At 36.5% G+C, this 15,851-nt stretch overlaps 2 protein-coding genes across 2 annotated transcripts; both read right to left on the bottom strand.

The window, feature by feature from the left end:
* Positions 1 to 1,876: 1,876 nt before the first annotated feature.
* LOC148162612 (olfactory receptor 4P4-like) lies at positions 1,877 to 2,812 on the bottom strand. Its single transcript, XM_088018154.1, has one exon. The coding sequence runs from the start codon at positions 2,810 to 2,812 to the stop codon at positions 1,877 to 1,879; it is 936 nt and encodes a 311-aa protein (XP_087874280.1).
* Positions 2,813 to 13,468: 10,656 nt separating this feature from the next.
* LOC114215311 (olfactory receptor 4C46-like) lies at positions 13,469 to 14,439 on the bottom strand. The gene has a single exon (XM_028111242.2). It carries the CDS (start codon positions 14,405 to 14,407, stop codon positions 13,469 to 13,471), a length of 939 nt encoding a protein of 312 aa, XP_027967043.2. The 5' UTR covers positions 14,408 to 14,439.
* Positions 14,440 to 15,851: the final 1,412 nt, after the last annotated feature.

The following is a 15,851-nucleotide window of genomic DNA, read 5'->3' as shown; positions in this document are numbered from 1 at the left end:
GATATGCAATGCTTTCTTACAAAATAGGCCTTGTATTCAATGATTTGTCCAACTGTAGGCTAAAAATGTAAGTGTTCTGATGACAGTTACGGTAGGCTAAGCTAAGCTATGAGTTTTGGTAGGTCGGGTATATTTCATGCATTTTTGACTTAAGATATTTTCAACTTATGGGGAACCGGGTGGCTCAGTCAGTTAAGCAGCTGCCTTTGGCTCAGGGCATGATCCCAGTGTTCTGGGATCAAGTTCCATATCTGGGTCCCCGCTCAGTGGGAAGTCTGCTTCTTCCTCTCCCTCTGTACGTCCACCTGGATCATGATCTCTCTCTCTCAGACACATACTCTCTCTCTCAGACACACACACTCTCTTGCTCACAAATAAATAATAAAATCAATAAAAAATAAAAAATTAAAGTCTTAAAAAAAGATATTTTCAATTTATAATGGGATTACTGGGCCATAACTCCCTTGTAAGTCGAGGAAGGCCTATAGTTGAATCATACAAAAGGCAGCCCCTTAACATTGGCTTCTTTCCCTTTGAAATATGAATTTATGTTTCCTGCATATATATTCTTACCTTAATAGCTCAGTTCTTTTTAGTCCTGAATAATATTCCATCCTCCAGAAGTACAATTATTTATTTATTCACCTACTGTAGGGCATCTTGGTGGCTTCCAAGGTTTGGAAGTTTTGTGATTATGAATAAAGCTGCCATAAATAACCATGGGCAACCAAAATGCATTAATTTTTTCCTTTACTTTGTGGTTAAATCACATCTTATTTCTGTTTTGCTAGTTCACTCTCTCTCTGTCTGTCCCTCTGTCTCTCTCTGTCATTGAAGTAGGAAAAATATCTGGTTGTGGATCCAAGGACTAATCATTTAGTTATCAATTTTAGGTATGTAGGAGTGAGCAACACATAAACTTTTTTATAAAGTTCTTTAACATTATGGGAAATGATACTATACTCTGGCCAATAGGTGGAATGCCAGGAAATGTGTTTCAGCATTCAGAATTGTAGATTCTCACTCTGTCTTCACTATTTATTATTGTTGATTTCAATGGGACATCAGGAGAGTTGACCCCAAGGAACCACTTTAAAACAGGTTTTTCTTGGGGCACCAAGGTGGCTCATTTGTTAAGAGACTGCCTTTGGCTCCGATTGTGATACCAAGGTTCAGGGATGGAGCCCTGCATCAGGATCCCTGCTTGGTGGGTAATCAGCTTCTCCCTCTCCCTCTATACCCTGCCCTCCCTGCTCCTGCTCATGATCACTGATGCGCTCTCTCTCTCTCTCTCAAAAATAAATAAATAAATAAATAAATAAAATCTTGAAAAACTAAAACAATTTCTACTCTATTCATTTGCACAACTGACTTCTGTAAGAACTAAGGGATATATATATGTGGGTGTGTGTATATATATTCTTTCAGAAATTTAAATTAATTCTTTTAGTTTTAGATTATTGCTTATTATTGATTTTTTTTTTTTTAGATTACAACTTCTGAACTACCGAGAATGTCTGTCACTGTTTGGCCTCTAAGTGCAATATATTAACAAAACTATCATTAAAATAATTCCCTTTATAATTCACTAATAATATACCATTGGTTTATTTGCTTTGATTCAATTGTTCTTCATGAAGGTTCCCCATGATTACTATCTTAATACCCCACAAAATTAACTTAGTTCCTGATTAATTTTGGTCTGCAAGAATCAGTACTTGCTCACTGATCACTTTAAACCTGTGGTCCTATTGCTGGCCTTCACTCCCCCATAACAGGGATGGTCCACAAACCCATGAGACAGTCGCTGCCTTTTTCACTCACATCTCCCTCTTTTCTTTCTCAGAGTTGTTTAGCCGATAAACTTTTTTCCAAGTTAACTGTGTACCTCCTTTGAAAATAATGATGGGCTCCAAAACTTTCTCATGGCTTTTTTCATCTCTGAATTTCTCAGAGTATAGATTAGGGGATTGAACATAGGAGAAATGATGGTATAAAATAGAGCAAATATTTTGTCCTCAGGAAAAGTAGTAGGTGGTCTAAGGTAGATAAAGATTACAGGCCCAAAAAATAAGATGACCACAGTGATATGAGAACAACAGGTGGAGAGGGCTTTGCGTCTTCCCTCAGCTGAGAGATTTCTTAAAGTGAACAATATTATCCCATAAGAAACAAATAAGACAATAAAGACTACTAGGCCAAACATACCTGAAAAGGCAACCACAAGGACACCAATGATATGGGTATCAGTACAGGCCAACTTTAGCAAAGGAAAAATATCACAAAAGTAGTGATCGATTTCATTAGGACCACAGAAGGGCAAACCAATTGCAGTGGAAAATAGAGGAAAGGCATGGACGGCCGCACCAGCCCAAGCAGCTAAGACTAGGAGATGGCACCTTGTCCTGTTCATGATAAGTAGGTAGTGGAGAGGTTTGCAGATGGCAGCATAGCGATCAAAGGCCATGGCAGTAAGAATGAAGATCTCAGTGCCTCCAAAGAAGTGCATTGCAAAGATCTGTAACATGCAGTTACTGTAGGAGATGGTTTTTCTTTCCACTAGCAGGTCAGCAATTAACTTGGGGGTAACCGTCGAGGTGTAGCAGATGTCCATAGTGGATAAGTGGCTGAGGAAGTAGTACATGGGTTGGTGAAACAGAGGGCTGCATCGAATGGAGACAAGGATCAGAAGGTTTCCTGCCAACAGGGCAACATAACAGAATAAGAAGAGCACAAAGCAAAATATTTGTAGGTTCTGGTCATACGAAAGTCCTAGAAGTATGAACTCTGAGATGTTTCTCTGGCTTTTCATATATTTGGTTTTGGTGTATGCTTCCCTAAGGACTTACATTTCTGAAAGAAAGAAAAGATAATTCTAGGTGAATATTAACTGTATGAATATTATATATAAAATTAATTAAAATGCATATTTTCAGAAATAGTGTTAAGAATAATTGTTTTTGATTTATTGAATTGAGCTGGTTTTTCTTTTTATGCTATCTTGTATAAATCTATCATGAAATAGATTTATAATGGCAATAAACAGAATAATTACATATTTTACTCAATATTACTAGTAATTATTTAAATATTTAAATACTATTTTGAAAATACATGTTACTACTATTAATTATACTTTTAGGATAAGGACTGCTAATTATATTATTTGGTGTAAAACAAGGAAAAGCTTTCCTCCATATTTCACAGTCTTTATAACTTACATATAAAATGAAATTCCCTTCTTTTAAAATTATCTGAGAAAATTCCCTTAATTTTCTGGGAATGAATCCTGAAGAAATGCACATTTTTTGAACTACTGAACTATAAGATGTGTAGAGCATACTACACTTCCCTACCTGGTCAAACATTGTCAATGGGTCATGTGAAACCAATGGAATTGCTCTTACATTAAAAAGCAAAGAATAGTTGAAAACAATACAACAAAAGAGAGAATATCAATTAATGATTGAAATCTTGAAAAATATTCAGGAAACCCATTCTTTTGTCATATTTATAATTCATGAGTTAAATACAATTTAAAAAATACATGCTGTCATTGATGTTTGTGATAGCAGTTGATAAAGGAAAGATAAAACTGTTGAATTGCCCATGTATTTTTAATTGATGCACTTGTCCTGGCTTTGGCAGAAAATTTCATATTTTAGATACAATCTAAAGATCCAATGCCAATAAAAGGGGCTAATACTGAAAGTAACTTGAAGACACTCTTTCTTCCTGGTGAGTTAGAACTCAATGATATTTGTTGCAATAATGAATAAATGAAAAATTCAGGAATTCACATCTCTGTATCTAATGTATATCTTAAGACATCATTTAATCAGTGCAAAATGAGATTAGGAGGAAGAGAAAGCACTTCCAAGAGCTCTTTTACCCACTAAGGAGGAAATATCTGATTCTGGTGGGTTTGCAAAGCTAGCACCTTCTACCTTAGTCTGAATCTCAAGTGACAGACATATCTGGGCCCCCAGAGGCCTATTTAAAATACAAAATGCTTTTGTTACATTATTTGGCAACAATCATTGTAGAGACTCATAGATTTAATATCTGTGTTATTGATATTCCTCAAAAAGATTTTAGATGGCAAATAGTTGACAGCTAGGGCATTTTTAGAATGGTCTGTACCATAAGACATCAATTCTATTTTAAATTATATTCAAAATTCTAACCTCATAAGTGTAGAAATTTTCAATTGTTCCTATTTTGCTTTCGGGATCTATAACAAGGACCCCTAGCCTCCTTTACATAACAAAATAATATAATTATGTCACAGAGGGTTCCGCAGTTAACTGTAACTAAGGAGTACTGAAAAGCTTTAGGAGTGTGAGGATCATTGACCTATCTTCTACTTACTGCAACTGTTACTAATCTTTGCTTATGAGGTAGAAACAATGTTAATTTTTCAGGTATACCTAATTACTAAAACAAATGGATTTACAGGCAACTCTTATCTAAGTAGACTGTGAACAATAGAAATGTGGAAATCACTGGACCAATTCAAATCTCTGATTCTAATCAGAAAAGATGTATCAAGAGAATTTAAGTAATTTCTCAGGATTTTCAAGTAACACACTGTAAATGTGAAAAGACAGAAATACTGTGTCTTCCTCAATCTGGGGTTATCTTTCATGGGAGAGAACTGAGAGGGATGTCATGAAGGACAGTATGGAAAAACTCTTGAGTCCTCCTCTGATCAGAAAAGAATATGCAGATGGAGCACTGGGTGTTATGAACAAACAATGAATCATGGAACACTACACCAAAACAAATGATGTAATATATGGTGATTAACATAACAATAAAAAATTTAAAAAAAAAGAAAGAAAGAAAAGAATATGCAGGACAATGGGTTAACCAACACCCTGTCTTTTCGAAAATGTAAGTAAAGAGGTATAGAAAATTTAATATACACATGTATTGTAGGATTTGCTGATGCTAAATCATTTGAAATAATTTGCCTTCATTTTTACAAAAATGCAAATTCCTCATCAGGATTCCTGCTTGTTTTCTAGATCATCATTGGAATTTCAACTCCAATAGCTCAAAACCCCAGCCTGTATTCTGAGGGAATTTGCTCTATGATCAGTGCCTTTAGCAAAGGTAAAAGGGAAGAGGGAAAGTCAGTTGAGGAGAATTACTGTCATAAAACAAATAAAATGTTAGCAAGGACCCCACTCATGGAACAATTGCAGTCACAATTGGTAAATAAAGAACATCAGGCAGACACTGAACAAGTGGTTGAAACAGTAGCAACACACAAAGGGGCAGAAATGCTGAGGCATCTCAGATCAACTGACCAGTGTGATCCTTGAGCAAATGGCTTCATCTCTTTAGGCCTCCTCTTCCTCATTTCACAACTAAGCTAACCTTACAAAATTCAGAATTTTAGTGAGGAATGCATGAGGTAACATGAAATTGCCACTGACATGTGTGTTTCAAAACTGTCATTTTTTACAGTCCTTCCTCTCTGAGTGATTAGTTTAGGACCACAGATCGTCATGTGTCCACACACACAATCAATGGGAAAATAAAGGAAATAAAAAAGAACATTCACAACATGGATTTAGCAAGTATGATCATGATAAACTTCAATTTCAACAATCTCTTACTGAAACTCTGTTAGTATCTTAATCAATTGGTTATCTTAGCCTGTTTCTTAACACTGATCACTAGTCTAATTTTTTTTCTACAAAAGGTACACAAATTATTTTTTTAATTTCTTGGAATTATTGAATACAAATTATGTGTACCTTCTGGATTATGCTGTTTATGAAGGAATAGAACCTGTCATATTTACATAAAAGTTTCCACCACACATTCAAACTTTTCCTTAGTGTAACAGAACGTAGGGTGCTATAACCTTACCATGGTTGACTCAGATGAAACTACTCTGTTTTAGTAAGGCAGATGTTTTGAAATATAAGAAATTCTTTTTTATTGTACATATTCAAGCATAAACTGGTCTGTTTCTTAATAAGACTATGGAGGACTGTATTTAAGAGCTGGGGAAACAATGAAATTCACTGCCAACATGAAGATGGTTTATCTAAGTCTACTACTTTGCTCCCCAAAAGGGAGAATTTTGCTTATAGCTAATGTGCCATTAAAACTAAAGTTTGCTGAAACATTTTTATAGTAATAAATTGTCATATGCTGCAAGAGAAGTTATATGCTTTAGAATGAAATTATATAGAAGTAATATAAAGAACACACAGTTAGCCTAGCACGTGTGTGGTGGGACCCTTCCCAAACCAAGATGACATGGGTAATTCACTAACTATAGGATCTGAGTGGCTGTCTGGTTAGTTTTGGGGCTGCATCAGGAAGCATCCCATCCTCAGATACTCACTCTGCCAGTTTGTCTCTAGTACCATAATCTGGAATCAAATGCAGAGATTTAGAAACCCGGGAATTCAAACACATCCAGATGAATTCTCCATGAATATTTTGGGAAAATTTCAACAAGTCTTAAACCTTCTATAATTTACAAGCGAAGTGGACTTCCAAAATTCACAAAGACACAGTGATGCAAGAAGTGGATCTTCATCCCTCAGGAAAGCAGGCTGGGAACTATGAAAGCTGATTCAGCTGCTTAAGGATAGCTCTGAAGAAAAATAAGCAAAATGGGTTTTTATATTCCTGCAAAAGCTAACAATAGTATTTAGGTCCTAGGAATCATCCCTTTACTTTGTGCCTATGCCTGAAGATAATTTGGTTCAAGGGAACAGAATATAAACTTATGTGGCCATATGATAATTATTAGGTCTTTGAAATCTTTATGTAATTATATTCCCAGGGCATTTCCAGACAAGACTTGGCCCAAGAGTTGCAAAGCCATCATCACATTAATGTGCTTGGTGCTCTTGGCTATAAACTTTCCAAAATTGCTTATCTGGAAAAAAAATTGACCCTTTTTCCCTGAAGGCCCCAAAAGGCTATAGTGTGACTGGCTTGTGTTCTTCAGCTTTCTGAAGAACAGGAGGGAAATTATAGCTTATAATTCTATCAGGGTGGCTTTCAGGAAATCAGAAATGAGGTAGGACAAGGAGCACTAAAAGGGCCACTTAGTCATTTTGTTGTTGTTGTTGTTGTTGTAGTTTTTTGAAATTATCAAGATCTTTGGTGTGCAGGGTAGGTAGGTAAATAAAATTAATGACTTGTGATATTATAATTGGTATGATGTTAGCATTGATGGATGAGCTGATGGAGAAGGGTAGACAAAAAAAAGAAAGGAATAAAAAATTCTTCCCCCTAACTTGGGAAGGAGGAAAAGCAAAAATGATATGGAAAAATCAGAGGAAGGAAGCAAAGTACAGCAAAGCCTCTAATGTGTCTCCCATCTGGTTCTTTCTCTGCTCACTGACTATTCACAGGTTGTTTAGACTCAGTCTCATCCGCATGCACTGAAGCCAGGCAGTCTCTCTCTACCATACGCCAATCCATGCATGTAAATTTTCTCACGCAGGAAGTGTCAGGAAATCAAATTTTATAATATTTCATCTGCTTCAGATCAATCTCATTAGCCAAAGAATAAAAAAAATTTACTGAGAGATTGTTGGGTGGATTAAGTTCATATTACTTAATGTTCATAATAATGCATATTTTGACATACGTATTATTAGCTTCACTATGTATATAAAAACACAGAAGGTTCTAGAGGTTGAATAACTAGCTCAAATAGCCAGTAAGCAATTGAAGCAAGAAAATGCGTTATTCTAGTTTACTGCTTCCTTTGGGGCTTTAAATATTTAATAACTCTGAGGAAATGAAAGATTCTAGCACTTCATCATAAAGGACATTATAACCCAGTGATTCAGAGCTTGTCTAAATCAGCGTTATGCCCAGGGCTGACCAAGCTGCACTCAAGAGCTAGCCTGTACCAATCTATGGCAGGAAATAGCTGGTCATATTTCTAACCTTCTCCCTGTACACACACGTGGACAAGCCTTAGAGAAGGATACATGTTACATTCACATCCTCAACTGTTTAATTCATCCTACTAGTTGTGCTGCATAGTTATAATTTTGGTGAAGTGTAAATCTGTTGACCTCAGAGAGTCGGGGACCTGTGGCAGCGAAGGAACTGAGAAAAAGAGACCACAGTATAGCGAGGCACAGGGGACCCCGAGCAAACAGCCCGAGGCCCCGAGGTTTATTTTCCATACTCTTACATACCTTCTACAGCGATATAGATCTATAATGGTTTACAGCAGGGGTGTAGTAAGGCACATTCCTCCATGTATACAGGATTAGTCAAGCACATAAGAATCTTTAAAACAGAATAAAGGAACAGAGGGGAGTGCCCAGTGTGCTGTTTACAGCCTGCTTCCTATCTACAAAACATCTTCCGCTGCGGACTTCAGAACAGATCACACACGTCCCAAGGGCATTTCACTCTGATCCTTTCAGGTTATTTTTAACCTTGCAATCTTGAGTTTTCTCAGAGATCTCAGAGTCTGAGCGAACATGCACCAGTGGTCGTTGTGGCGTTCTGTTTCCCACATAAATCATTATTTTTTGTGGACACGTTTTTTTAGATATATTTATTTCAGAGCAAGGGAGGGAGGGTGGCGGGGGAGAGAGAAAGAACAAGCACATGGTGGAGGGGCAGAAAGGGAGAGAAATTCTCGAACAGACTATATGCTGCATGCTGAGCCATGCTAGGGGCTTGATCTCAGGACCAGGAAATCACCACCTGACCTGAAACCAACAGAAGGATGCTGAACCAACTATATCACCCAGGAGCCTCTATTTGGACACTCATTCAGTTCAGAAATTTTTTTTCGTATAGTTCACATTCAGAAAATTTTTCTTATAATCCAAGGTCATGCGGATATTCTCCTATATTTTACACCATTTTTTTTAACTTTTACATCTCACATATAGCTCTAAGATCCATTTTAAATAAATCTGTACTGGCGTGATGTATAGATAAAAGTTTTCTTGCCTTTTTTGTTTTATTTGTTTTGTGGGGTAGATAAAGATGCCCAATATTTCCACTATCATTTATTGCAAAAACTATTTTTTCACCACTGAATTGACTGCAGACTTTTGCTGAGATTAGTTGGCCATGTATGAGCAGGTCTACCACTGGGATCTCTAGTCTGCTTTTTGATCTTCTGGGATATCTTTATGAAAATACCACATCATTTTGAACACAGCTGTTTTGTAACATTGCTGGAAATGAGATAGTGGAAGTTCTCAAAATTCATTCTTTTTTAACATTCTGGGATCTAATTTAGGGTCCTCGTATTTGCATAGGAGTTTTAAATCAATTTGGAAAAGTTTTAAATATGCCTGTAATTTTGTTTGAGAATGCTTGAATCTGGAGATTCCTTTGGGGAGAATTCAGCTCTTAATAATGTTGAAACATCTGTCCACAAACACAGTCTTTTTTCTAATTATTAAGGTGTTTATAATCTTTTAACAAATATTTTACTCTCAGAGAACATGTTTTCCCTATATCTTGCTATATTTATTCTTAATTGTAAGACATTAAAAATAGGATTTAAAATCCAATTTCTATTTGTTAGTCACTAGTACAAACTATGAAACTGAATTATGTATACAGATGTTATATGTTGAAATTATGCTAAAATGACATTGCAAAGTAGGAGAACTAAATTTATCTGTACTCACAGTGAAATGATTGCCTATGTAAAAGTTCTATGTGTGTGTGTGTGTGTGTGTGTGTGTGTGTGTGTGCTAATATAGTAGTGTTATATACACTTGCCTCCAAAGTAGTAATAAAGCAATTATATTTATTATGGTAATATAAAGAAGAGATTAATAGTTCAATGTTATGTATAGCAATATAGGGCATGAGTAAGAACTTGGAGGAAAACCATTAACAAGTATAATCTGAAGTAATCTTTTTTTTTAAGATTTTATTTATTTATTTGACAGAGAGAGACACAGCGAGAGAGGGAACACAAGCAGGGGGAGTGGGAGAGGGAGAAGCAGGCTTCCCACGGAGCAGGGAACCTGATGCAAGCCTCGATCCCAGGACTCTGGGATCATGACCTGAGCTGAAGGCAGATGTTTAACGACTGAGCCACCCAAGCTCCCCTAGAATCCTTTAGTATTATAATACTATTTCTAAGGACCCTACAGAAAGAATGAGTCATAATAGAATATTTTGAACAGCCCTATGCTAAATTTTAAAAGACTAACAATGCCAAGTGTAGGTGAGGTTGTGGGGAAATGGGATTTCTCACACATTGCTGGTGGAAATGTAACATAGCACCACCACTTTTGAAAACACTTTGGCAGTTTCTTAAAATGCTGACAAATATTTAACATATAACTCAACAATGTCATTCTTAGGTATCAATCCAAGAAATGATAATCTATGACCACACGAGGAATTGTTCATGTATGTTCACAGCTCATCATTCACTATGGCCCTTACCTGGACACAATTCAAATGTCCATTAGCTAGTGAATAAGTATACAAAATGTGGTAGAGCCATACGGTAAAATACTATTTTTTCTAAAGAGTAACAAACTACTGATAATACAATGTGATAAACCTCTAAAACAGTTTGGTAAAGGAAGAATTAGTATTGCCTTTTAAAAGTATTCTTTTTAAAAAGTCTGTTTCTCTCCTGGTTATGTGTCTTCATAAATGAATCAAGGGAAAATCTGATGGTCCTTGAGATTCCCTAGATCTCTGACCAAAGCTCTGCAGATTCCTTCATGTCTCAGCAGTTGCTCTCACTGTGTATAAACCTTGGATCCTCAGTTCCATCCTGTACACAGGAATGACATTTCCCACAGTAAATGTCATTGTTGCTGCTCACCTCAGCTGAGTTTATCCCCCATTTTTAATCTCATTCCTTCTACTTCTTCCCTTAGTAGCTGTCCAGTCTTTTTAGAGAGGATTCTCTGTTTTCCATCTTTGTTACCTTATCATGTGGGCACATGTGTCCGTTATTTCATATCTCCTCACCCAGAAATCTGTCATTCACATTTTTCTCTGAGCTGTAAAGGGTCTACTTGTAAAATGTGAGTCCTTAGACCTGAAGAATGAAGGAAACAGCATTCTAACAGACAATTCTGATTCCATTGCTCACTCCACAGAAACAGTGGGTAATGGCCCATTGCCCTTGGAATAAAATCTAATTTTATGTAAGAACAGTGTAGAATTCAACATAAGTTGACCAAAGCACACTTTTTTGATCTTAGAATTCACAATGATGGATGGGATCAATATGTTTATGTCAGGTCAAATATGGCATAGATTTTGAACCTGTCATATTTCAATTGTGAGGTTTGGACCAATTAGTTCCAAGTCCATGAGCCTTCTTGAACTACTTAATCTGCATATTTTGGATAAGCAAATGACTCAAAGGTGGTTTTACCACAATTCACCCATTAGCATGGCCAAAATATGGGATACCATCACTAATCACTAATTAATGCTGGTGAGGATGTGGAAAACAGGAACTCTCATTTATTGCTGGTGGAAAAGCAATATAGTGTAGCTATTTGGGAAGACAGTTTGTCAGTTTCTTACAAATCTAAACATACTCTTACTGTACAATCCAGCAATCTCATTCCTTGGTATTTATCCAAGGAGTTGAAAGCTTGTGTCCACATAAAAAATGCACATAGATGTTTAAAAGCAGCTTTATTCATAATTATCCAAACAATTGGAAGCATCCATGATGTCCTTCAGTAGGTTAGGGCAGATATACTGCAACATCAGGCAGTGCAGAATTATTCAGTGCTAAGAGAAATGAGCTACAGGTCATGAAAAGATATGGAAGACCCTATCAATGTGTTCCACATGGTACTTGGCATTCAGCTTTAACACAATGATGAGACTCTTCTTGGTCTTCCTTGTCCACTAACTTTCTAGTTTCATATCTTACTAATTAGACTTTTAGGAGCTCAGTGTCCTGGTTATAACTCAACACACAGTAGGGGCTCAGTAATTAATTACTGAATGAATAGATGAGCCAATAGCCACAACATATTGAAATGATTAGATTTTCTTTTTCACCCACTGGCTTTTGTTATGCATCCTCTCCTAGTAATATTCTCACCCTTATACATGCCTATTCACTCTGATGATTCCCTTTCACTTTTTGTGCCCCTTTTTGATATGTTTCATCTAGGAATTCTTCTGACCCCCTGGTCTTTGTTGTGTGTCCCTCATACATGCTTTCTCAGCATGCTCTGCTGCCATTACTTTCCCATTTATAACATGGTCTTATCATATTCTGCTCCCTTTTGGGTGACTCTCAGTGGATATGAAGCTCTCTGAAGGCAAAACCCAGATTCATCTCTATTCACCATGGAAGCCCCAGCAACCATCAATGCATCTGATATATTTTTGGGGCTCTAGAAATATCTATTGTTTCATGAATGTGTGATATATTACCAAATATAAATAAATGGTATATATACTGGTATATATATATTGGTATATACATACATATATATATATATATGTATGTATATACCAATGGTAAATATATTTATCCTGAAGGTGTTTTGTGTGTACATGGAGCCACATACATTTTCAGAACAGCATTTCATAATGAAATGTTCCCAAGAAGTAAACTAATTAACAGAGAAAAATGGCTGAACAGCTCACATTCATATGATGATGAAATCTTGCTGAGAGCAGGGAGAGTATCAAGGCAAGTTTTTTCTCCTCACTGAGAGTCCCAGTTTTAGTTTCTTTCTTATTACACAGTTTAAGCAGGAGTTAAAACAAATTGTGCTTTTTCAAAGAGATTTAGCTAAAATTCTCAGAGCCTAAATCAGAGAAATGGAGGAAATAAGTCCCTGGTCTCTGATACTATTGCTTTTCTCTACATTTTCTTGACTCTATCTATCTTCCTTTATAACATTATTCACTCAATCAATATTTATTATGCCCCAGACATTGGCTGCCTTGTAGAAATTATTTTTAACAAGTAGTCAAGTACTCTATGGAGTGTGACTTTATTTAATACATAGAAATTCCTCTCAAATAATAAGATGTTCATTTATTTGAGTCATCATTTTTTTTTCTAAATGTTGAGCAGCCTAAGATGGGTGACATAAGCAATACAAAATGACTCTGAATTCTACAAGGAAATTTGGAAAGTTGGAGTAATCTTTGTTACCCCTCAGAGGTTAAATGGCTTTTCGCTTTTATAATCCTATAGTCCTTTTACACCATAATTTTATAGGCAACATGTTATCATCAACCCTGATGTACAAAAATGAGCAAACCTGTTAATAAAAATATGTTGGAATTTATAGATAATGAATATGTATATAGTATGTAACATACTCTGTGGTTAGGTTTTTTCTTTCTTCCACACTTTTCTGTTCCACTCGGTGCACAATCTGTCATTCATAACAGTTTACTACTTTCTTTATATGGTAAGTATTTGCTGAGATCATCCAAAATGTCCTTTTCTCCTTTGCTTCCATTGCATCAATGTTGAGCTTCAGGCATATTTATTTCTCACCTGAAGTAATTTTCTACTACACAATTTCCTAATGGCATCTTTCATCTGGTCATTTCTCAAGGTATAGATTAAGGGGTTTAACATGGGCGTTATCAGAGTGTAGAACACTGCAACTGCCTTATCAATAGGTAAAGTAGCTGCAGGTCTCATGTACACAAATATGCAGGGAACAAACAATAGGACAACCACTGTCATGTGGGAGACACAGGTGGAAAGGGCTTTGCTCCTCCCCTTCAAGCTATGGTTCCTTAGGGAACGCAGAATGACCACATAGGAGATGATCAAGAAGAGGAAGAGTAAGACACAAATGAATCCACTGTTGGCAGCAACGAAGAGCCCTAGAGTGTGGGTATCAGTGCAGACAAGATTGAGCAAAGGGTTCAGATCACACATAAAGTGATCTATGACATTAGGGCCGCAGAAGGGTAAAGGGATGATGAAGAGGATCTGTATGGTGGCATGAAGAAAGCCCCCCAACCACACCACTCCCATTAACAGGCCACACACCCATCGATTCATGATGGTCGTGTAGTGCAGTGGCTTGCAGATGGCCACATAGCGGTCATAGGCCATCACAGTGAGCAGGATGACATCAGCACCTCCAATGAAATGTTCCCCAAAGATCTGGGTTATACAAGCATTGAATGTGGTGGTCTTCTTTTCACGGAGTGAATCTATGATCAGTTTAGGGTTGTTGACAGAAGAATAGCAGGCATCAATGAAGGAGAGATTGGCAAGGAAAAAGTACATGGGGGACCCCGATAAAGGGCTGACAGTGATAGTGACCATGGTGAGCATATTTCCTACCATAGAGATGATGTAGATGACCAAAAACACAACAAATAGGATTTTCTGCATCTTTGGATTCTCTGTGAGCCCCAGTAGAACAAACTCTGTCACGTTGTTCTTATTCTCCATTATTTCATTTTATGATTAATTTCATTACCTGAAAAATATCCCTTTTGATTAATGTGACCTTGAATTTATTAAGTCTCTTCATTTAAGTAAATAATAAACACTGAAATGCGTTGTGGATTCTCATGAAGTTTTTTTAGATAGAAAATGAGTTTTGGTGATTAGTTAAATTATCTCCTTGTTGAAGTTTCTGTTGAGTATGGACATGGGGAACTTTGTAAACACAGAGGTGGGAGATCATTTGTGCACACTTCATCATCTGAGGTGGCTAAGCTTAACATGAAATAGTAGATCCAACACATGGTGGCAGCTATGTAAGAAAAAGGAGGTAGTTTATGATGTAAAGGCTATGAATGCAAGGTTAAAAAATTTTCTTTATATCCTTAGGAACCGGGGAACGATGGCAGAAATTGAGAATATAGATGGAAATGTGAAGAGGAATATCAGGAAGGGAGTATAAGCAATATAATATTAATAAAGATCTACATGTGTCTTGGATGAAGTGGGCTGAGGTTCAGTAAGGGAATGGAAGCCAGAGAAAGAAAACCCAGTTAGGAGGTTCTTTATAATACTCGACAGAGGACAAACAGGGCACTGGTGGTGGGTATGTAGAGTGTATACAAAAGTGACCATAAAATTAATCATAATGCTTATTGTCTAAATATAATAATGTTATAATTGCTATATATATATACACACACACACACACATATATATACTTTATTTTTTAAGATTTTATTTATTTATTTGAGAGAAAGAGGGAGAGTTAGCACAAGAGAGAGAGAAAGAGAGAGCACCAGCGGGAGGAGAGGCAGAGGGAGAGGGAGAAGCAGACTGCTCACTGAGCAGGGAGGTAGACCTGGAACTTGATCCCAGGACCCTAAGATCATGACCCTGAGACACTTAACTGACTGAGCCACTCAGGTGCCCCTATATATATATTTTTTTTAAATAATTGATTGCTATCTTCATGGCATAGTAGCAAGTGCTCTGTACATAGGATCCCATTGAATACTGATAACAACCTGTGTGGTTGGTATTATTCCATCTATTTTGATGAGGAAACAGTGTCAGAGAATTAGGTTGATGGTAATAACACTAACAATATTTACTAAAATTGAATATTTAGTGGCTCTGAGTGTTTTGGCAGACATTTGCTGATATCATCCCCATCACAAACCCATAAGATAATTCTTGTGATTGCTTTTATACTTATTATATACATTATGTAATAGAAACAGAGAAGTTAAAGATCCTGCCAAGATCAAGATGCTAATTAAGGGCAGAGCCAAGATTACTTCAGATTATACTTGTTAATGGTTTTCCTCCAAGTTCTTACCCATGCCCTATATTGTTATACATAACAACATTGAACTAGTAATCTCTTCTTTTTATATGACCATAATAAATATAATTGTTTTATTACTACTTTGGGAGGCAAGTGTAT

The sequence above is a fragment of the Eumetopias jubatus genome, unplaced genomic scaffold (genome assembly GCF_037043125.1).
Source record: "Eumetopias jubatus isolate StellerSeaLion01/CBP00866 unplaced genomic scaffold, mEumJub1_p1.0 scaffold_13, whole genome shotgun sequence".
In the NCBI taxonomy this organism is placed as follows: domain Eukaryota; kingdom Metazoa; phylum Chordata; class Mammalia; order Carnivora; family Otariidae; genus Eumetopias; species Eumetopias jubatus.
Note: the sequence above shows the minus strand (reverse complement) of the source record. Positions and strands in the feature narration are given on the sequence as shown.